The sequence below is a fragment of the Hyperolius riggenbachi genome, chromosome 4, assembly GCF_040937935.1.
Source record: "Hyperolius riggenbachi isolate aHypRig1 chromosome 4, aHypRig1.pri, whole genome shotgun sequence".
NCBI classification, from domain to species: Eukaryota; Metazoa; Chordata; class Amphibia; order Anura; family Hyperoliidae; genus Hyperolius; species Hyperolius riggenbachi.
The window spans coordinates 102,591,402-102,614,273 of record NC_090649.1 but is presented as its reverse complement, the minus strand read 5'-3'; the positions used below and the strand labels follow the sequence as shown (position 1 = coordinate 102,614,273).

Sequence of the window (22,872 nt, the reverse complement as noted above, 5' to 3'; positions counted from 1 at the left end):
TGTTGTGTGTTTATTTTGCCAGAATAAAGTGTGTAATTATGTCTTAGCAGCAGCTGTAAATAGACTGAAAGAGCTCCACCAAGGCAGTGAACACTAAGGGCCATATCCTATTCAAGGTGATAAGTAGCTTGCAGATGCAAGCTACTTATCACCTTGCCATCGTGCGAAGATTACCGGCAAATCCTATTGCCCATATCGTTCGCGCAATGGCTGACCGTTAAGGAGCATTACTCAGGTGAAAGCCTGAGTGATGCTCCCTATTACCGAGCGATGGGGAGTGAGGTTTACGCTGTGGTGCTGTCCATCAGCACCACGGCCTCACTCCCCACACATGCGCACTCGCCCGCCGAACATCGCCGACATCTTCCGCCGCAGCACCTGGGGGTCTCATTTAATAAGGAGACCCCCAGAGCTCCCCGTCGGGTCGCCGCACACTGTAGAAGCTCCCCATGTAGCTGCACCGGCACCCCTGTTGGCATACATACCGCCGCAGATCACCCGACGCCTCTCGCCGCAAAATCCGTCGTGTAATTACGCTGTGTGAGCCATTTTATTGTGAACCAATAAAATGGCTCACACAGCGGACCAATGGGGAGCCCAGGCTGCAGATTCAAAGATGCTTTGCCCGGGCTCCTATGCGGACAGTAATTACAGTGTCAGATACACTGTAATTGCGCGACGGAATTTGCGGCGAGAGGCGTCGGGTGATCTGCGGCGGTATGTATGCCAACAGGGGTGCCGGTGCAGCTACATGGGGGGCTTCTACAGTGTGCAGCGACCCGACAGGGAGCTCTGGGGGTTTCATATTAAAGGAGACCCCCAGATGCTGCGGCGGCGACGTGCGTTAGCCGATTTAGACCTGCTTTTTGCAGGTCTAAGCTAACGCTCATGTCTGGCGGGAAGTATTGCTTCCCGGAGGCATGATAAGGGTAATTGGATAACGTGTTAAGAACTCGCTGGGCGATTATATCGCCCAGGCGAGTTCTTTTCCACCTGGAGGGGTGGTTTATAAGATTAGGCGATGCCCCCATCGCCTAAGTTAGGAACTCGCCAGTGCTGTTCAGAGAAAGAGGGAAGGAGATGCTGTGAAAATGCCACCACAGTGAATCTTAATACTTTGTGGACTACACAGGTTTTCAGTGTCATTTGTGCGTTATTTGCAAAGCTTATTCTTAAAGGATATCCGAAGGGGAATAATTAAATCTAGCTCTACTTACCTGATGCTTCTTCCAGCCCCTAGAAGTCAAATTTGTTCCTCCCTCGCCGTAGCTTCAATGCTCTTGGGTCATGCTGGCAGCCTCTGAAGGATCGCCGACCTCCGATGGGTTGGCACTTTTTGCATATGAATGCGCCCACCCCGGAAAAATGTGCCCACATCATCGTACTGCACCTGTGCAGTGGGCGTGCATGTGTAGAAGGCAAACCTTTAGAGGCTGCCAGCGGGACCCAAGAGAAGACTGGAGCTGCGGCAAGGAACACAAATGACTTCTAGGGGCTGGAAAAAGCCGCAGGTTAAGTAAAGCTAGATTTAATATTTCACCTCGAAATTCCTTTAAGTTAAAGGTTCCCATCAGGGATGCTCACCGGATAAAATCATTCACTTCATTTGGATTTAATCCAGGTAATTAAAGCACCTGAGCGGGTGTGCGAGAGAGGGTTAAACTTACCCAGCAGGCATCTTCTTTAACCCGTCCCATGGGACGTCCCACTCTCCGTTCCAAGCTGCGTCACATGACTACAACGCTTCCTCCTTCAACCCCGAAGGAGGAAGTGTTTGTAATCACATGACCACAGCTTGGAATGCAGAGTGGGACGTGAGCATCCCTGGTTCCCATACACTTATATATTTTCCTGCTTGATTCCCTGCAGATTTGATCTGCAAGGAATTGTTTACCCCCAAAATGCCCGATCATTTGACATTCAGACGATGATGGTCAACTATGGTTTATTAGTATCGATCTGGCAAGGCAAAAGATGTAGGTCAAATGGGGGCAGGGCAGAAGTGGCGGTAGAGTGGCTGCCCATAGCATTGCTTCGCATCAAATAATGCAATGCTGCAGTTTGATCAGTTTTCAATAGATTACCTGCTAGAATCTATTAAAAATCGATGTGCTGCGTGTGGTAGGAAGTGCCGGTGCAGATGTGGAGAGGGAACAGATTTTGGTGTTAATGGGAATTATGTTAGGAGGTTGCTAGGATATAAAGAGGAAATAGTCTTTAAAGGTACAGGGATAATGTTAGGGGAATGTTAGGGCATGGAAAGAGAATAGTACTTTACATTAGCATGGCTTATGTTAGGGGGTTGCTAGGGCGTAGAGAAGGAATAACATTTCATGTTAGGGGAGATTATGTTAGGGGGTTCCTAGGATATAAAGAAGAAATAGTATTTTAAGATAAGGGGATTATGTTAGGAGACTGTTAGGGCATGGTGAGAGAATAGTATTTTACATTAGTGTGGTTTATATTAGGGAATTGCTAGGGCACGGAGATGGATTAATATTTTATGTTAGGGGGTTAAGCTAAGGGGTTGGTAGGCTGCGGAGAGGAAATAGTATTTATGTTAGGGGATTGGAAGGCCATGGAGAGGAAATAGTATTTGTTAAGGGGCATTATGTTAGGGGGTTGCTAGAGCAGTGAGAGGGAATAATATTTTACAGTAAGGAAGGTATATGTTGCCTAGGAGATATGAAGGGAGATTACTGTTTTTTTTCCCTTTTTGGGGGATGGGGGGTGGGATTATTTGGCCTGGGGTGGAGGAAAAGCTAAATGTTAGGTTTTGCCAGCCATCCACTACATACTGCAGTGCACTGGAAGCAACCTGGCAGCAAGCTGTCTAAATGCCACAGTTCAACATCCCCAGTTTCACTCCTGTACTGTACCTAACCTCGCTCTCTCTTTCTCCATTACTAGACATTGAAAAAAAATAAATCCATTCCCTGTCAAAACCCTCAAAACCCCCTTTAAGAGTGCTGTGCTATCCTGTTCCTATGGCCGGAGAGACGATTTGAAAAATATTATAAAATATTGAGTGTTTAATGTGATACTTGCATAGTGACATAGAACATAAGGAAGGGAATGTAAATACCCTTTATATCACAGGATGGGTTTCCCTTTTAAATAGTGGCAACAACACTCAGCAAATTACATTTACTGCAGCATGAATTATACCCGCTATGGTAGGATGTGCGCCTTATTCACGACACTGGGGCATTTTATTTACTTGATATAAAAGGCATTAAACTCGCTGCTTTAAAAGAAAAGTAAAATCCAGATGGAAAAATGACCGAGTTTTATGTTGAGTTGTAAAATGGATGGAAATGAAGACTGAAGCAGCCGAGAGCTGGTACAAAGCTTTATGATACCCTGGATATTGCAAGGATTCAATTTCACACCATTGCTTCAAGCACAATTACCTGCATACATTCACTTCTCAGGCAGCGAAGTCTAACTTGGAGAAGGAACATGGTCACTTAGAGGTTAATATTGTAGCATTGCAGGTTCAGGATTGTGTGTTTAGTTCCTGATTTGAATGCTGTCTACATGCAGTCTACCCTGTGTCTGTGCAGGTTTCCTCCAACAATCTTTAACATACTATCACTAAAGTTGACCCGAGCTCTTGCAAAGAACAGAGTGAAAACTGTTCATTCCACATAGAAATGCTGTAGATATCAGTTGCACTGAGCTGTGTTTGTTTATTTAGATACAGTTGAGTGTAACAAGTGTGTAATCAGTAGGCATGACTCACAGCGCCTCCGCATTAGCTGTACAGGAAAGGCCGATGCTTTAACCCTTCCTTTGCTCCCAGAAAGTTCATCCAGTAATTTTTGGGGGGGATTTCTGTGCATCGTAACAAATATTTTTTTCCCCTGATTGTTTTCATATGGTCCCTAATCTTTTAGAGCAGAGAGTAAATTGTGAGGTCAGATTCGCTTTAAAGTGGAGTTTCAATCTGGCATTATAAAGCATATTTTAAGTAAACATGAAGTGAAAGTGAACAGATAAGACAAACAGCTGTATCTACTGCCCTAACCCTGAATAGGAGTCAACTGTAAGCCAAAAAACCTGTCTAAAGGCTTTGTTTGTCTAATTTGAGTGACAACAGTTTTTATCTACTCCCATATAGGTAAATCTTGATCTATTAAACTTTTTATTTGTTCCCTGCACTCAGAAGTGTTTCTTAGCCATACAGGCATTTTGAAACCTTTATTTAGTTATCACTCAGATTTACACTGCAGTTCAGTGTCCCAACTGCAGTCTGTCTGTAGAGAAACTGTAACTAACAGCCGTATAGAGAGAACAAATAAAACAGGAACACAATCTTCTTCTAAGTAGGATTTAGACTGTACACACACGTTTATTTAAACATGTTACATGCCACTTCAGGACCCCTTTAAAAAGTTGTATCCCAACTCCTTATTGTACATATAGTTATCCTATCTGCCTTTGTCCCAAAGTGATATTATCTGTGTGAATATGTATGTTATCATCAGTTCAGCCAGAGAGCTGTGCTTTAAAGGGAAACTTGACTGAGAGGGATATGGATGTTTCCTTTTAAACAATACCAGTTGCTTGGCAGTCTTGCAGATCTTTTCGGCTAAAGTAGTGGTTGAATACCACACCTGAAACAAGCATGCAGCTAATCCAGTCTGACTTCAGTCAGAGCACCTGATCTGCATGCTTGTTGAGGGGCTGTGGCTAAAAGGATTAGAGACACAGGATCAGCAAGAGAGCCAGGCAATTGGTATTATTTTGAAAGGAAAAATCCACATCCGTGTCAGTTTATGTTCCCTTTAAAGGGTACATGTACCAAGTAAAATAATATAAAATGAAGACATGATTTACCTGCAAATGAACATTACATACTGAAACCTGACAGAATGACCTTTTGATTTTTTCACTTAAAGAGTTAATAAACCAGGGCTAAAAAATCACAGTTTCTCGGCAGTCTGAAGAAGCAGACTGCAGCCTAACTTTCCCTGATAACCCATAAAAGGTTAATAAAATGTGTGTGTTTCTGAAATAAGAACCTGTAAAAGCAGAGTACAGATGACAAGTTCAAGGCTGATCACTACTTTGTCTGCGAGTTAAATAATGATTAAAAACTGCAACAAAAAACAATCCAATTTTCAAACAAGAAATATTTCTACATTTCTTCAGCCATAACCAATGTAGAAATAAAATTGTGATGGTGGTGGTGGTGGTGGAAGGAAGCTATGGTGCCATCTATTCAGCTTGTTAGCTACACAACACTCTTTGGACAAAAGTTATTTACTTAGGTGCGACTAATCAGCATTCATTCTTTTTTTTTTTTTTTTTTGCACATTTAGATTGAAGGTTAAAGGGAATCTGAAGGGTATATAAAAACAAAGGAGAGGGAAGGCTCTGGGTCCTGTATGGGAGGCTTCAGCAATCTTTAGGAGCCCGAGTGCTCTTGAAGACGGCTGCTCCGTGCTGCACATGTGCAAGCACACATGTGTTGGAGACTGCTAACGAGGGATCCAGTGCTAGAATGCGGGGACTGTACGAGGAATGGGGTAGGCTTTATAGTAGAGTTCCCCAAACCTACCCTCAAGGCCCACCAACAGTGCATGTTTTGCAGAAAACCACAATCATGCACAGGTGAGGTAATTAGCGTCTCAGCAGAGCTGATTAACTACCTCTGTGGATTTCCACAAAACATGCACTGTGGGTGGGCCTTGAGGACAGGGTTGGGGAACACTGCTTATAGAACCCAGAGCCTTCCCTCTCCTTAGATAAGTATCTTTTTTTTTTTTCTATATGCTTCAGACTTACTTTAAACAATATGGGCGAACGATTACAAGCAGAGTATTCTCATCATCATCACAGTTAATTGTATTCTCTTCGTCACTTACTGCAAAGTTGAATAAAGTCACTTTTTTCTCAGGAAGCAGCACAAGTTAGATGATAAGTTACCAGTTTACACTTTCATTTTCATGCTTCTTTTTCTGTGTTTGGGCACATTGCCAATATTCTATGATTTGACGTATTCTTATTGAAGAGGCTTAGTGATGGTAGAAAATATTTTTATTTGGGTGACTGGATTGTAACGTGAGAGGTGGTATTTGAAATTATCTTCAGAAAGGTTTGTATACACTGAGTTTTATAAACTAGATTATGAGCAATCAAAGCAGGCGGGCAAAATGAGCAACTGGATATGAGACTGCACTGAATGTGGTCTAATCAAAGGGGAAATTATGTAAATAGAAGGCCACTAGGAGAAAATGTCTAAAGATCACGCCCAGAGGTTTTTGAATATTTGTAATGACCATAAATTAAAAGAAAAGAAAAATGGGGGAGAGACAAACAATATGTCCATTTGGTCTCTTCCAGGGAGAGCAGCATGTTCCCAGCATGCACTACAGCTCCAGTAAAAGCTCAAAATTACCACACAGCTTTGTGCTGCTCAAATGATCTTAAAGGAAAACTCAAGCGAGAAGGATATGGAGGCTGCCAAAAAGTATTTCCATTTAAACAATGCCAATTGCCTGGCTATCCTGCTGATCCTCTGCTTCTAACACTTTTAAAGTTATAGACCCTGAACAAACATATAAAGATCAGGTGTTTCTGACATACTTGTCACATTTGACAAGATTAGCTGCATACTTGTGCCTGGTGTTCTTCAGACACTAAATATGGCAGTCTCTATATTCTTCTCACTTCAGTTGTCCTTTTAAGGGAACCTAAAATGAGGGGGATATGGAGGGTGCAATATTTATTTTCTTTTATACCAGTTGCTTTGTTGTCCTGTGGTCACACAGTCACACACCTGAAACAAGTATGCAGCTAATCTTGTCAGATATTTGTCAGAAACATCTGATCTGTATGCTTAATGTATAAGAGGCAGCCGAACAGCTGAGCAATTTGTTTTGTTTAAAATAAAAAACAAAATGTCAGCCTTCATATTACTCTCACTACAAGTTCACTTTAAGTACTTAATATGAATGGCATCTTTGAAACAGAAGAGGTGAGGTCGGTGTGTTTTGGTACCAGTAACATAAAAGTTAATTCATAAAATTAAAAACAAACAAGAGTGAAAGAAAATACATTTGCTTACTTGAGCTCTTGAGAACTTGTGGCCATCATACTACGGATACTTTTATCCGCCAGCGGGCAACCAGACAACCTGTAAAACAATATATATTTATATGTGCATTTTTCCCCATTAAATTCAGTTAGCTATGTAATGCCAATATTTACTAGAGGACAATGGAGTCTCATTTAACCTCCCTAGCATTCAATCTCCCCAGTATTTCTGTGCAAAAAGTGATCCAATTAATTTTCATAACCTTTTTTTTCCCCTGCAACTTGCCAAAATGTGTCAAGCAAGGGTCTAGTATACTGTGCAGGAGAGTACTGACGTGTATAACTGTCAAAACCGCTAGGGAGGTTAAAGGGAACCTGAAGCGAGTAAAATTATTTAAAATAAACACATGACGTAGCTGCAAATGACTATTACATACTTACCTCACCGTCAGTTCTTCTCAGAAGCTCACCATTTTCTTCTTACAGTAATCCCTTCCAGTTTTGACAATATTTTGTCAGAACTGAAATATACCAGTTGCTGTCAGTTATATATCAGCAACTGTCAGTTACAACTGAATGTGCAAGGTAATGTCCATGTTTCCTTATGGCTCAAGTGGGTAATATTACAGTTTAACAGTGTGCTGACCCAGGAAGCTGCTATTGAGTAATGGCCATTTTTAAAATGGAGGATGGAGAATTTCATTGCTCACAGTGGACAAATGGGACGCAGGAGAGGAGAAAGAGATTGAGGAGTAGACTGCATGGGATGTAAGTATGACCTGTGTATGGTTATTTTGAATTTTTATTTTCAGTTCAGGTTCTCTTTAAACTTAAAAATAAAAACCAAATCAATAAGTTAAGCTTGCTTACTTTATTTTGCATGCATATAAAACACAGATGTTTTATATTGTAAAAGGGAGTGATTTTTGCTCCTTTTATGTGCAGCTTATTGCTCCTGTGGCAACGTGGGAGATTTTGAATAATCTATTCTCCATACACAGTACTGTGGATATTCTTTACAAAGTAAAATTAAAAGACAATTTGTAATACATTTACAAAAAGACTTGAGCTGCACTGACCTATGTTTATAGTAGTGGAACAAAAGTGTAAATTTCCTTTTAGAATTTTAGATGATAAGTTCTAATTACAATTCTACACATTCTGCAAGATGCATGTGTGTGTGTATGTGTGTGTGTATGTGTGTGTGTGTGTGTGGGGGGGGGGGGGACAGGAGGACAGCACACAATACATATCAGGTTCTAAATAATATATTTTATTGTATGTATAACATCAAGTCCCACATTGGGCAGCTTCAAGTACAAGTCAAAACCTACCCTACTTTGCCATCATGTAAAGGAAAATAGAATCTTGCAATTAATTGAAAATCTTGCTGCGCTAAGCACAATTAAATATTCTTGCACAGCTAAAAAGAATAAATATAAACATAAGTTGCCTGTTGAGTATTTCTGTAGTGATTGTGAGAAAACGCGGAAAAGCCGCCGCGTGTGCTCAGAACAAGGCGGCTGATTCCGCGTCCAACGCGACGGTTTGCAAGCGTGGGCCTACATCTGATAGTATGGCTAGACGCGGAGAAACCGCCGCATGCTTTGATAGCGGTGCGGCTGGTTCCGCATCCAGCACGGCGGGTGGTTCACAACACATGTCTGGTGTGGCTGGGGCTGATAGTCCACACAGGTTCAGAAGGACACGCGCGCGCGCTGAGAGGCAGAACTTTTATGACAGCCAGAAGCGAGTCAGCTGACTAAGCCGGTCAGCTGACGTTGCAACCAGTTCCCATTGGTTCAGCACTTAGGGGAGGCGCTGGATAGCGCTGTACTATATATACTGGGTGCTGGTCATTCACTGGTTGTCTGCCATTGCGATCACTACGTGGAAGCACTCAGACCTTTTGTCAGAATCTGTGTTGTTATTCTGTTATACTTTAGACTAGTTCCAGGGTGTTGATGATCACGGACCTCACACCCAAGCCTAGGGACTTGTATTACCATTCTGTTATACTTCAGACTAGTTCCAGGGTGTTGATGATCAAGGACCTCACACCCAAGTCTAGGAATCTGTATTACCATTCTGGTATTCTTCAGACTAGTTTCAGGGTGTTGATGATCAAGGACCTCACACCCAAGTCTAGGGACTTGTGTTACCATTCTGTTATATATCAGACTAGTTCCAGGGTGTTGATGATCACGGAGCTCACACCCAAGACTAGGCATTGTTTATTATCTGTCATGACTTTCTGCTTTCCTGACCGCTCTTCTGATCACTGATTCGGTACCTCGCTATATCTGATACTCTGTTGCCAAACCTTGCGTGCCTTAGGATTACCGAATCAATCTCCTGTCTTTGTACTTTGTCTGTCCGTGTGTTGCCGACCTGGCTTGTCCGACCTCGAGAACTATCTTCTCAGTTAAGAAATAGTTCACAGATCTGTCAGTGACATCCTGCCTTTGGTGTCACTCATGCTCTGGCCCTTCCTACCCCTAGCCTGGCTCCTCCCTGTGGGAGAGTCCCAGGTTACTGGAAGGTACTTGTTCTCCAGCACAGTATTGCCTACTGCCCAGATACCTGTCCCCCAGGTATTCTCCTCAAAGTATTACTGTTGCACCAAACACTCATATTACTCAGGTATCTAGAGGTTAGTGATATATCTGATTATCGGTGATACTGCAGATCATCAATGATCAGGTATATATCTGCATTTTTGGTGATACTGCAGATCACCAATAATCAGATTCTCTCTGTGTTACACCGATCGTTACAGTGATGTTGCAAATTATAAGTATCCTCTATACAACTTGAGTATCCTCATCTGAGTATAGTGAAGAGGGCATTCATATCCCCGAAGGTCTATTTATAGGGACCAAGAATGGAGGAGGATCATTTGGAAAGTAAAATTTGAGAAAATTGAGATAAGAATCCTGTAGCAGGTTGCCATATTTGAAAAATGTGACAATTGCAATCCTAGTATTAGAATGATAAGAATTTTTTTTTATGTATAACTAGGGTTGTATTAATTTAATGATATTTTGCTGGACAGTTACAATGAGTATAAAAAATTGTGAAGGATAGAAAAAACATTAACAACAATGTAACAATAGTAACAACCACAACAACAAACACATTGGCAATTACAATAAGAGAAGAGAATGCAACCCCCCCCCCCCCAAAAAAAAAAAAAAACACATGCATAAACACAGAGCTATAGCATGCTTACGTTATTAAATCTTTCTTGGTTTCTTTACACTGTGGATATTTGGGCTTAGGGCTTGGAATGGTGACATCACCAGGATACCTTCTATCATCAAGGGCATCATGAAATGGATCCAGGTCATCATGCTAGAAAAACATAGTCAAACATATCAAATAAAAATGTTCCAAAATATACAATCATTGTTTCTCTTTAAAGAAGAAAAGAGAAGAAAAAGTAGCAGTGTTTTACAGAATGTATAAAAAACAAGGAATATGTTTACCAAGCATATTGTAGAATGACAATGCATAATGTATATATTTGTGAAGTACGTTTAGGTATTGTATACACTCCTTATAGTGTGTATTTATTTTTGTGTGCTGGAGTGAGTGTACTGAACAGTGCTGTAACTAGAGATCTTGGGGCCCCATAGCAAAACTTTCATGAGGCCCTCAGATGTATCCACTCTTAAGCAATGCCACCTGCCCTTGCCCTTTGGATATGAATTAATTCTCATTCTATTAACACTGCCCATAGTTCATGGGCACTGAGACAAAGTCAGAAAGTGGAGAAAGACAAGATAGTTAATGGTGAATACAATAAGTACCACCTGGGCCAACTATGTTTCAGGGCCCCATAGCAGCTGCTATGACTGCTATGGCTATTTCTACAGCCCTGATACTGAAAGCACAGAAGATGGCCATGTAGAAATTCTTGTAGGAGCATGTTAGATGGTAGTTTTGTATCTTGTTGAATACGTTTATAACCTACTAGCAAATGTATGCCCTTTGGGCGTTGCTCAGGTTACAAGATAGGTTACAGTGGGGGATATTAGTATAGACATCGGTATGGGCAAGTTTGGGAATAGTAATGGTAGGAATGAGTATATATATTGTATAGAGCATGTATTGAATGGCGCCTGTGCTGCAAAAGAGCAACACAAGTGCAACATGGTTTTGTAGAGCACAACAATCTGCATTGGAGACCAAGTTGAAAGGTGCTCAGGCCCCTATTAATGTGTACAAAAATTTATAAACTGGGTATGTGGCATGAGACATTAACTGTAAATACATGTGTGAGATTTAGCAACATGTTCAGATGTCTCTGTGTGTTATTGTTTGTTGTAAATAAAGTTGGCTTTAACATTAACACTTTAAGGCTGCAGCCACTAGGGGCACGGTTAGTAGGCTGCCCTGGACCATCACATAGTCCTTCCTGAACCGGTAATGGCGCCAATCAGGATTCAAACTCTAGTTCCCTGTGTCAATAGTGGTTTCTTTATGCAGTACACTAACCAGCCACTGCTGCTAATGTAACCTCATTCAAAGTGTAGAAAAAGTTTGTCTGTTAACTTAGTGTACACTGAGCATATGTAAGTTATGATGTCATATTTGTGAGACTTAGAAACCAAAATGTCAGCCTTGACTACTTGTTTATTGTGATTGGCTGCAATAAGAGCATTGCCTGGCAAATAATAGAAAGGTGAAGACTGGGTCAGTGTGTGTAGCATATCCAAAATAAAACCATGTTCATTGGGTAATAGTATAATTATACATAAATTATAATCTAGGTGGGAGTTAGGGGCGTGTTTGAGGAGAGGTTCACACTCAATTATGTGGCTGGGAACAATTTTGTTTTCCTGTGCCATTGTATCACTATGTGGGTGTAAAAAGGGGTGCTGTTAATCTGTGGGTGAGTAAACGGTACATTGTTAGGGGTGCGTACCATGAGGATTGTCTGAGTGACATTATTTGCAGTCATTGGTCAGCTCTAGAAGCCTTACAATGAGTTTCAAAGTATGATAGATGCATTAAAGAGATACTCCAACCAAGAATTGAACTTTATCCCAATCAGTAGCTGATACCCCCTTTTACATGAGAAACAGAATGATTTTCACAAACAGACCATCAGGGGGCGCTGTGTGACTAATTTTGTGCTGAAACCCCTCCCACAAGAGGCTCTGAATACCGCGGTACTCTGGGCAAACTGCCACAATGTAACAATGTTCACAGACAGGAAATGGCTGTTTAAAGCTGTCTGTAACAGCCAGAGCAGCTAGAAACAGTTAGATAACTTGCCCACAGTAACAATGTCACCATGTAATACATATCAGAATGTGAATCTGGGAGAGGAAAGATTTTACAATGAGCAAACACTGACTAAATCATTTATACATAATTATTGTAAAAATGAAGCACTTTTTTTTTATTAAATTATTTTCACTGGAGTTCCTCTTTAAATTAAGTAGCACATTCAGATGTCTGTGTATTTGTTAGTGTCTGTTATAAATAAAGTTTGTTTTAAAGAGCCACTAAATGCACACCCAGGAACATTTGCCAAATAATTGGTTCTGGCTCCAACCAGGAAAACCTGGCTTCTTATGTCAATGGTGGTTTCTCTAACCAGTACACTATAGAGCCACTACTCCTGTGCTGCATGGGCAGGGATGATGATGTAGCTTTCTAGGGGAGTGGACTTTGGGGAAGGAATGAGGTAATGACAGTCACCCTCCAGGTCCACAGCATGGGATGAGTTTTAATGATATGTAAACATGATAATCTATACTGTGTCTACTATACTGAACTACCTTGTGTATCCTGCAGTTATGTTAGATACACACAAGTTGTGTTCTAAAGCTAGGTATACACAATACAATTTTCTGGCAGATTTACCTGCCAGATCGATTTTTTCCAACATCAATTTTCAATCGATTTTCTGATCGGTTTCCGTAAAGGAGAACAGAAATCGATCTGAAAATCAATCAAAATTCATATCGGACATGTTGAAAAAAATCAATCTGACGGGTAAATCTGCCAGAAAATTCTATTGTGTATACCTCGCGTTAGAATACAGCTCTACAAGGAAGTCTCACTTCTTTATGCTGCTGCTTTCATATACGACACATTTTGCAATAAGTCATATATATTGTACATAATCTGATATTTGAGTCATTTACTATACAAATGTTGACAGCCCCCCCAACAAAGGATAATGTTTGTTAGATCAAGAAGTAAAACAAATACAATGGAAATAATGCCTTCACATATGGGGCCATATGCAATTCACTTTTTCACCTAGGAGATAATTTTTCATCTTCTATTTAACTACTCTAGAACCGATCCACGCCAACGGGCGTGGCCGCGGCGGCATCCCCGGGGCCGACTAACACCAACTGGCATCAGGTCCTGGAGCCGGCTACTGCAGGAGATCACGCAGGCTGCGTGCGCATCTCCTGCTTGGGGGGCGGAGCTCTGAACTGCCTTCAGTCTCTGATCCGCGATTGCCACTCGGGAGACTGTTAGACGCCAAAATCGCCATCTAATTACCATGTACAGCGCTGTGATCAGCAGCAGCACTGTACTGGGGACAGGTGTGTGACACGGCTGTCCCCTCCTGTGTCTTGGCAGTAATCGGCTGTCATAGGCTGAAGCCTACGACAGCTGAACACATGGATTGGCTGGCGGGGGAGGGAGGGGGCAATATATAAAAATGAAAAAATTGCAAAATTTATAAAAAAAAACTAATATTTATTTAAAAATAAACAAACAAACATCCAGGGGGCGATCTGAGAAAAGGAGGGGGGAATCACTTGTGTGCTGTGTTGTGCAGCCCTGCAGCTTGGCCTTAAAGCTGCAGTGGCCATTTTCACAAAAATTGGTCCTCAAGTGGTTAAGTACCAAAAATTAAATGTAAAAGTACTATCAAAACTATTTTGAGTATTTTTTTATTTTTTTTTGCTTGCTGGTGGCTTAAAAGACATTTTATTGACAAGTTTGAAAATATCACCTAGGCTAAAACTCAAGAGAAAAAGTTAATTGCATATGAACCATGGTGCCATTAAAACATAACTATAATGATAAAGAAAATAAAGACATTTGAAGTAAGAATTCAAAAATTACTCCACATCCCTGCACAACTTAATAGGTAACAGAAACTAACTGTTATAGTAAACATTAGTGAATCGATAAATGCCTTCATGAACATTTAAAACTTGACATTTATTTATAAAGTAAATAACAGAGCGTAGGTCTAACAAAGTGTAAAAAAAAACATTGCAAGCAAAGCTAATTTTCTTGGTACAGGTTTGCTTTAAACCGAATTCCAAGGACAACATATTTAGTTTTGGATAGTATTCAAAACCTCTTTTGGATTTCTATGACTGCGTCTATCTGGGAGGTATTGCTTTACTTCCTCACAGAAAGTGGGTGAATCTCCCCAACAGGTACAGAGACAGCAACAGATTACATCTTTATTATAGAGTGAGCAAGAGTTATGGTAGCCATACACTGGTCGATTTGCTATCAGATTCGACCAACAGATAGATCCCTCTCTGATCGAATCTGATCAGAGAGGGATCGTATGGCTACCTTTACTGCAAACAGATTGTGAACCGATTTCAGCCTGGAACCGTTCACAATCTGTTGTGGTGGTGGTGGTGCTGCCGCCACCGCTCCCCCCGCCCGCATGCCCGCATACACGCATACATTACCTGCTCCGCCCGCGCGACTCCAGTCCCCAGGTCTCCGCTGTCTTCTCCGCTCTGGTCTCCAGGTCCGGCATGCTTTACTTCTTCCTGCCCGGCAGGAAGTTTAAACAGTAGAGCGCCCTCTACTGCTTAAACTTCCTGCCGGGCAGGAGGAACTGAAGCATGCTGGAGACCAGAGCGGAGAAGAAGCAGCGGTGACAGTGGGGGCAGTCACGCCGGCGGAGCAGGTAATGTATTGCCTCTCTATTGCGTCGGTCGTCGGACACTCGAACGCCGCTAGCGACGTGCTCCCTACCCGGGGGCGATCGACAGTAATTTTCCGCACGGAGTGATCGATGGGATCGGACGAAATGGATCGAAATTCGGCGTGTAGCGCGAACGATTGGCAGCAGATTCGATTCCAGTGATCGAATCTGCTGTCGAAACAGCGGCAAATCGGGCCAGTGTATGGCCAGCTTTAGAACCCATACATTGGATTGATATAATCTATGTGATGAGCAGCTAGTGAAATTTGCTTGTTTAATATATACTGTAAGGTGCTGCATCGGTACTATTTAAATGCATATAAATAATAGCCTGTGTCAACTTTTGCCTGTTTGTAGGATTCTGAGGGTTCGCCTTGGAGTACCTTAAAAAAAAAACAGAGGACAATGTTGCCAGTGCAAGCTTAGACACCAATAAAGGCCAAAAGACAGAATAGCTCCTAACTACACTCAGGGTACTAAAAAATGTGGAACATGGCTAGCTGCTTTATTCCTTAGGTAAATATGAAAGATTCACAGGCAGTTTTTCATTTTTACAGTTTGTGCATTAAAAAAATCCAAGTTGAAAACATAATTATTATTACAATCAGAAGCCTTTATAATACTGTAATCGTGCATTCTATTAGATAGGGGTTGAATACTTTCCCCGAGTTAATGTCAACCCTTTTATAAAAATATGAAGATGTTTGTGCATCCTGCTTTCCCTCTTGGAACCATCTTTGGGACATATACATTGCTTGATATCCTTAAATCATTTTCTGCATACATAATGGCTTTCACTCATTGGATAAGCATACAGACTATTAATTGATGCTATTATGTATATTATGTATACATGTATATTAGCACAGATACTTCTCTTCAGCACTTTACAGGGCACTTGGAACAATTCATATCATAAAGCTCCTGGTGAGTTGGTTTCCTTCCCAAACCTAAATATGTACTGGTAGGCTAGGTGGCTTATTCCCAAAATTGTGTTTAACCTGTGGTGGAGACATTAAAGTTCTGAAATGACTTGGAAAATGTGGTCTCTAAAGGCTAATACACAGGTCGGATTTTTCCAAATGACCCGTCATTTGGACGTCCAAACGACCGGTCGTTTGGAAAAATACGACCTGTGTATGTACCTTAAGACTAAAACTCAGTTGCATTATCAAAGTATATTATACCTTGTTGTCTGTCTCCCTATTTATCTATTGTTCAGCGCTGCGTAATATGTTACCACTTTATAAATACAATAAATAATAATGGGCCTTTCTAAGAGACAGTAGGGATGGTCAGAAATGCCCATTTCTAATTTTGCGGACATTCTGATTTCCACCAATGCCAATTTCCGCTTTCGATTTCCACTTTTCCAATTTCCCAGGAGCATTTTATTGGTCATTTTTTTTTTGCATCAGAGAATGCAAAAATGGCAACAAAAAAAAAACCCACAGAAAATCGGAACTCAGAAAACAAAATCTTGTGATTGGTTTAAAATGACTGCGGTAATCCGAATTTTACTGAAAAAAATTATCTGATTGGTCGAATGAGCTTCAAAGTCCTGTGATGGGGCTAAAATCTGAAGAGAGCCTAAGCGCTTTGAGTCCTATGGGAGAAAAGCGCTATAGAAATGTTATTGTATTGTATTGTAAAACTACAGAGTTGAGTTAAATCGGATTTCCACGGAATTCCGATTTCTGAACGCCTATCGGAAATGCTGATATCTCAGTACCACAGAATCAGAATGAGCATCCCCAAGGGACAGTTAGTAACAAGAATTATTCAATGTATTCTGTAAAGTTCTACAAAAAGTGTGTCATCATCTTATGAATAAATAAAATAATAATAACGACATGACGAGAACATATCTTCCTAAACCAAACAAAGCCCACCACCCACAGAAATAACATCTTTCATCATTTCTGATGTAATGAATAATGAGGGTGATGATGGCAATGATAAGGATGATGGAAACATTTACAATAACACATTGCATGATAGACATTTATGTGTCTGTCTATTCTAAAATGTGGCAATGGGCCATTTTTTCAATAAAGACTGCAGAAAATAATATTTTGTTTTGCCTACAACAACCAGTCAGATATTATTTAAAATCGAAATCTGCACTAGAAAGTCACATTTATATATCCAGTATTATATAACTCTTTTATGTGGGAGGAACATACATTAATGTCTCTGGAATCATCTTCATCTATCCGCCTGGGTTTCAGTTTAGTGTAGTCTACTGGTAAGTCCCAGCAGTCACTGTCAGTCATTTGGTAACACTGGCTATTCATCATGGCCTGCCGCTGTGGTGACATGGGTTCCAGAGGAGTTAGAATGGAGCAGCAACCATCTTGTTGTCTTTGTTTGTTCATGCTAAGGTCCAGTGTTCCATTTTCATCCACATCAATGTCAGGATTCTGAAAGGAATGGATGGATATTGTGAAATTAGCTTTTCACTATTCTTTGCTTTGTTGCTTTTTTTCCCTTCCTTACTGGCTTACGCATTTCCTGTAAGGTAACCCGCAATGAGTCGTGACAACGTGCCCACACACAGCAGCCTCATCTTATGTAAGGCTTGAGTCTCTCATGCAGGCATAAAATGTGAAATAGAAAAATGATATGCTTGTTATTGTTGCACTCACAGTGGAAAAATATGCTAAAAATGAAGGCCTTACTAGTTCCCTATTTTGAACTAATGTTTATAATTACAACCATTAACATTTTTTTAACCCATTAACGTCATTATCAAATTATATCTGACATTTAAGCAAAGAGAAGATAAGTTATATGAAAAAGAAAGCTCGACAATGTCGTGCTACAGCCTTCCTACTGAGAGAATACGTTATACCAGGGCCAAATGAGAGATGGTGTCACTAAAAGGATAGAACGAAGACAGTAGCATCCATTTCTTGTAGACTCACCAACATATCCCCAAATTATTTATAGTGTAACAGAATAGCGGCAACTTGTAAATATAGGTGAAAAGTAGTGTGGCACTTCCCATTTAAATGTGACGCTGATCTTCTGAGAAAGTTGCTGATAGTGGCAAAATACATATATAGCAGCCTGCTCTCTCTTCCACAACTTGCCAGACGTGTGCTACTGCTCCACTATCAAATAAGGGAAGTGTTCAAAATTTGTGTCACAAGCGACAAAAGAGCGTGCACCTTCCATCTCAACTATTCGTTTATTGCAAGTGAACATTAGACATAGTGGTGATGAGAGTTGACAATCATAATTTGCATACCTTGATTGTAGCTGTGCAGGCTGCTATTGGTGGAGGTGGGAGTGAGGGACAAAGGTGGGCCTAGCGATGGCCGTTTCGTGTCCAAACGTTTGCTTGGTCACGCTGCGTTCCACCAATGCAGTGGAACCACTATGTCTAATGTTCACTTGCACTAAACGAATAGTTGAGACGGAAGGTGCACGCTCTTTTTTCGCTTGTGACAGAATAGTGGCAACTTACAAACCATGTTACTTGCTAGTTTTGGGGAGTCCCCAAAGGAACTGCACCATACGTTATAGTATTGATAGCTCAAATACTTTATGGAAAATCAATCATGGAAAATGACAGCAACGACTGCCTGCTGTTTTAGCCTGACTGGCCTTTCTCAAGTTGCCAAATGTAAAAAGGAATTGGACATTTTGGCAACTTGAGAAAGGCCAGTCAAGCCGAAACAACGGGCTGTCGTTTCTGTCCTTTTCCATGATTGAATAAAGTATCTGAGCTATCAATACTATAACGTATGGTGCCAATCCTTTGGGGGCTCTGTTAATCGTGACCCTGTGGTACGGGGTGAGGATCTCAGCACATACTTTTAACTTATGCCACTTCTGGGTGCTCTTGGATTGTTTTTGCCCTTGCTGGTTTTGGGAATTGGGCACCCTGGTTTGGTTTCTGTCAGTACACTATCTTTGTGGAGTTTGTTTTACCTATTTGCTGGGGTTTCCCCAGGCCACTATGGTTTGATCTCATGCACCAACAAAAAGTTAGTTAACTTCCTCCCCAAAATCTTACTTCTGATTATGGTAGGCACATTAAACTGTAAGCTTGCTATAGCAAGCAATGCGGATTCTTCAATGTTCTTTGTATTGTGCTGAAGAAAATGCTCAGTGCTATATAAATGCATAATAACACTTAAAATAAAGTTGCTGCACATGCATCGAATAGTTATCTCAATGAATCTGACAGTCCTGTGTGTCCTTAACATGGACAGTTATTATTGAATGTTAAGAAGATTTCAATGACAAATGAAGAAATTTAATAGGGGGCATTTTAAATTTACCTCAGAGCCCATATATCTAAAGGAATCTCAACCTTTACCTTTCAAAATGGCCTTCAAAATAAAGTAAATGGAAGACAGTGATTATATTATAATGCAATGGAATCTGGAACACATCATTTTATTAAATTTGTGTAGAAACTATTAGTATGATAGCAAAATAAGTTAAAGACAACTGTCCTAGCATGTGCCAACGTACCAATGTACATACACTGCGCTGGGTGGATTTTTTAAGAACTTGGCCTTATTTATCTCGATATTTTTAACATTTTCAACCATTAAAAAATGAATGTTACAGACCTCAGTACAGTCACATCTCTTTTTCCCTAAGTGAATACAAATTATAGAAAGAGAGTCTGTATAGAGGAAGTAAGCTGAATAGATCTTCTCTGGAGGATAAGTACCACCTCACCCCCTCTGACATAATACATCACTGGATATTGAGACCTCTAGATAGACATGCCGGTGCTAAGTGGTTAACAGAACCAATATCTACAGCAGTTTTCCCAATAAATCCTCCACCATCTCCAGAGAATCCACTCAACATGAATAGAATATATACTGAAAGCTCCACATAGTTGGTTTTGTATTTAAAAAAAACTTTATTCATTCATTAAATTGTTAAAAACAACTTATAAAATAGCTACATGGATCCAATACTGTATTCCAGTGTAACACAAGAACAATCCAAAACAGCAAAACTTATCAATACACCATCTTCTTCACACGATTGGTTTCATCATTACAACATCTTGATGTGGTTGTAAGAACGAAATCAGTTGGGCACAGGAGAGACAACTTGTTGGTACATCCTGCTGTTTTTTAAATTGTCTGATATGTTATACTGGAATTTTGAGCCCCATTAGTTAAATGTGGCCCTTGGAAAAAATTAAACTGTTTCAATGATTGAATAATTCATCCATCATCCATAGAGGTTTATGTACAGTATCTATTATATTCATGCTGAATGCACTCCAAGGAGAAGGTATATATTTTGAAAATTTTACTGAGAAGAGCACTGAAATGAGTCCTCTTTATGGAAAAACTCTGACAGAACTGTCTCAGGACTCCTAATATCTAGTGAGAATATTATCTCTAACGTAGTATTGTAATACCCATCCTACAGAGATAACATATTCAGCTGGATTCTCCTCTGTGAACGTTATTTACCGGTACTTATTTTTGTGGACTCTGCTTATTGTAATATTGTTCACATTAGATATTTTTGCTATCACACTTATTATCACTCATTACTCCCTGGCAGGCATATCTCTGGTCAAAAGACTTCTCTGTCCAGTAGGGATATAATGTGACTCACACATTGTACCCTTCATATTCATTTATTATGGCAAACTACATACTACATCCAGCGGTGGCTGGAATGTGTAATGGTTAAGGGCTCTGCCTCTGACACAGGAGACCAGGGTTCGAATCTCGGCTCTGCCTGTTCAGTAAGCCAGCACCTATTCAGTAGGAGACCTTGGGCAAGACTCCCTAACACTGCTACTGCCTATAGAGCGCGTCATAGTGGCTGCAGCTCTGGTGCTTTGAGTCCGCCAGGAGAAAAGCACAATATAAATGTTCTGTGTTTGTTTGTTTGTTTGTTTGTTTGGTGGAGAGTATGGTTTGGAAAAAGCATTAATTCTGTTATGTGATACATCAGTGTAAACCGATGAGTTAGCGGGCAGCATGATGGTGTAGTGGATAGCACTCCGGTTTGAATCTCAGTCATGGAGTTTGTATGTTCTCTGCGTGGATTTCCTCTAGGCACTCCCAAATCATAAAAACATACAGATAAATTTATTGGCTTCCCCCTAAAACTGTCCATATGACTACTGCAGGGATTAGACAGTGAACCCCTCTGAGGGACAGTTCGTGACAAGAGTATACAGTATAATCTGTAAAGATGCTGTCTAAGATGTTGAAGCTATACTAGATGATCATAATAATAATAACATCAGATTCCTGACAGTGATGGCCTAACTAGTATCTGATATAATTGTTTATGAAAGACTTGGAAAAAAGTTGCATACTTTTAAAGATTTTCCTTTTTTTATTTATGAGTTTAGGGAGTGTACCGCATGTTCACTACAGGAACCAATATACAGTATATCCAAAGTGAAGAGGCACTCAACAGGCTTCTAAACTTTAAGGCCCATACACACGTCGGATTTTTCCGAACGACGGGTCATTTGAACGTCCCATCGTTCAGTCGTCCGCACGCCAAATCGGCCTGACGGATCGCTCAAAATCAGTCTTATCACCCGAACGATGGACTGTACACACGCCCGATTTGGCGTGCGGACGACTGAACGATGAGACGTTCAAACGACCCGTCGTTCGGAAAAATCCGACGTGTGTATGGGCCTTTAGAAACACAGGTTTAAGAGCCTGCATAATGCATCCACTTATTGGATTTATGTTACTGGAGCAAAGTGGAGGTGGTGAACTATTAGAGGATTAACACCTGCAACAAGATTAGTCCCAACTAGATCGATGATAGTGACTGCATAGGAACCTTTTGTCCACTTTAGTACCTGTCCATATAACTAACTAAATGAAGGTATTGTGTGAACGAATAACTATGACAGCGACGGGTGATAAGAATGCTAAAAAAAAAGAATGAGAGAAACAGCTAGAGACATACACTTAGCTAGATGGGATGAAATTGTTTGGTGAAGGAACATGGAATTATTATGGGAATGATTCAAATGTCCTACCACAATGCATCTCTCAGAATCACATCACACCAATCATCCCTCAGATCTCAAAAACAAAGATCAAATCTTTATTTTGTCCACTGTATTCAATATAGGACAACAAAACATCATAAAGCCTTCCATGATGCCATCAAGCTGTGGCTCCTGAAATTATGAATACGTCATATAAACAGAACAAAAAAATAATGTCTTTATATTTTGGGTCATCTTATCTGAGAAATTAATCTGATCCCAACATCAGAAAATGGCCCCTTCTCCCCATCATTATTTTTCGACAAACTACCCGTTCACCCAAATATATGACACATATCTCAATTAGTTTTTCTTTCTGCGTTAAATAATAGCTTCATAATATTCATTGTTTTTCTAAAGTGATGAAGTTACATCGAAAGACATGCCAGAAAATAATCCTCAGCTCTGCGTTGTATGGATTTTGCTTGTTACTGAGGATCCTCCATGGAGAATTTACAAAGCCCAAATTCAGCACAAACTCCTTACTAATACCTCCAATTTTCCCGGTTTGTTGAGTTTTTCTCTGGTATTGAGCAATATATGTTAATACACTTCATTGTTAACACATCACTATGAAAGTCAATGGATTCATGCCAGCTTGGTTCGGTGAGTTCTTTGTGAATAGACTCTAACAGAAATGAAGGTGCTTAGATGTGCTGAAAATCATTGTGTATTGCACATTAAGATATGTTTTATACAATATGGGTTAAAGACAGGATCCTGAACAAAGGCTCTTAAGCAGGGAGTCAAAAAAAAGAAGAAGAAGGTGGCCAGTGGTTGCTGCAGGTGTCCTGAGGCAAGCTCAGGGAGGACAGAAACCTCCCATGGAGCAGAAGTACAAAAGCTCACTTGATCTTTATCTCCAGTGTGA

At 40.5% G+C, this 22,872-nt stretch overlaps 1 protein-coding gene across 19 annotated transcripts in view; it reads right to left on the bottom strand.

Moving 5' to 3' along the window:
• MYT1L (myelin transcription factor 1 like) overlaps positions 1-22,872 on the bottom strand; it is a 703,503-nt gene that overhangs the window by 63,636 nt on the left and 616,995 nt on the right. For 18 of the 19 annotated variants that reach the window (XM_068280353.1, XM_068280352.1, XM_068280366.1 and 15 more), the window contains 3 exons: positions 17,167-17,403; positions 10,277-10,398; positions 7,076-7,144 (listed from right to left, as the gene is read on the bottom strand). In XM_068280353.1, coding sequence (XP_068136454.1) covers positions 7,076-7,144; positions 10,277-10,398; positions 17,167-17,403 — 428 coding nt within the window. The remainder of the gene's footprint in view (positions 1-7,075; positions 7,145-10,276; positions 10,399-17,166; positions 17,404-22,872) is intronic. The other variant, XM_068280367.1, reaches the window with a different exon arrangement.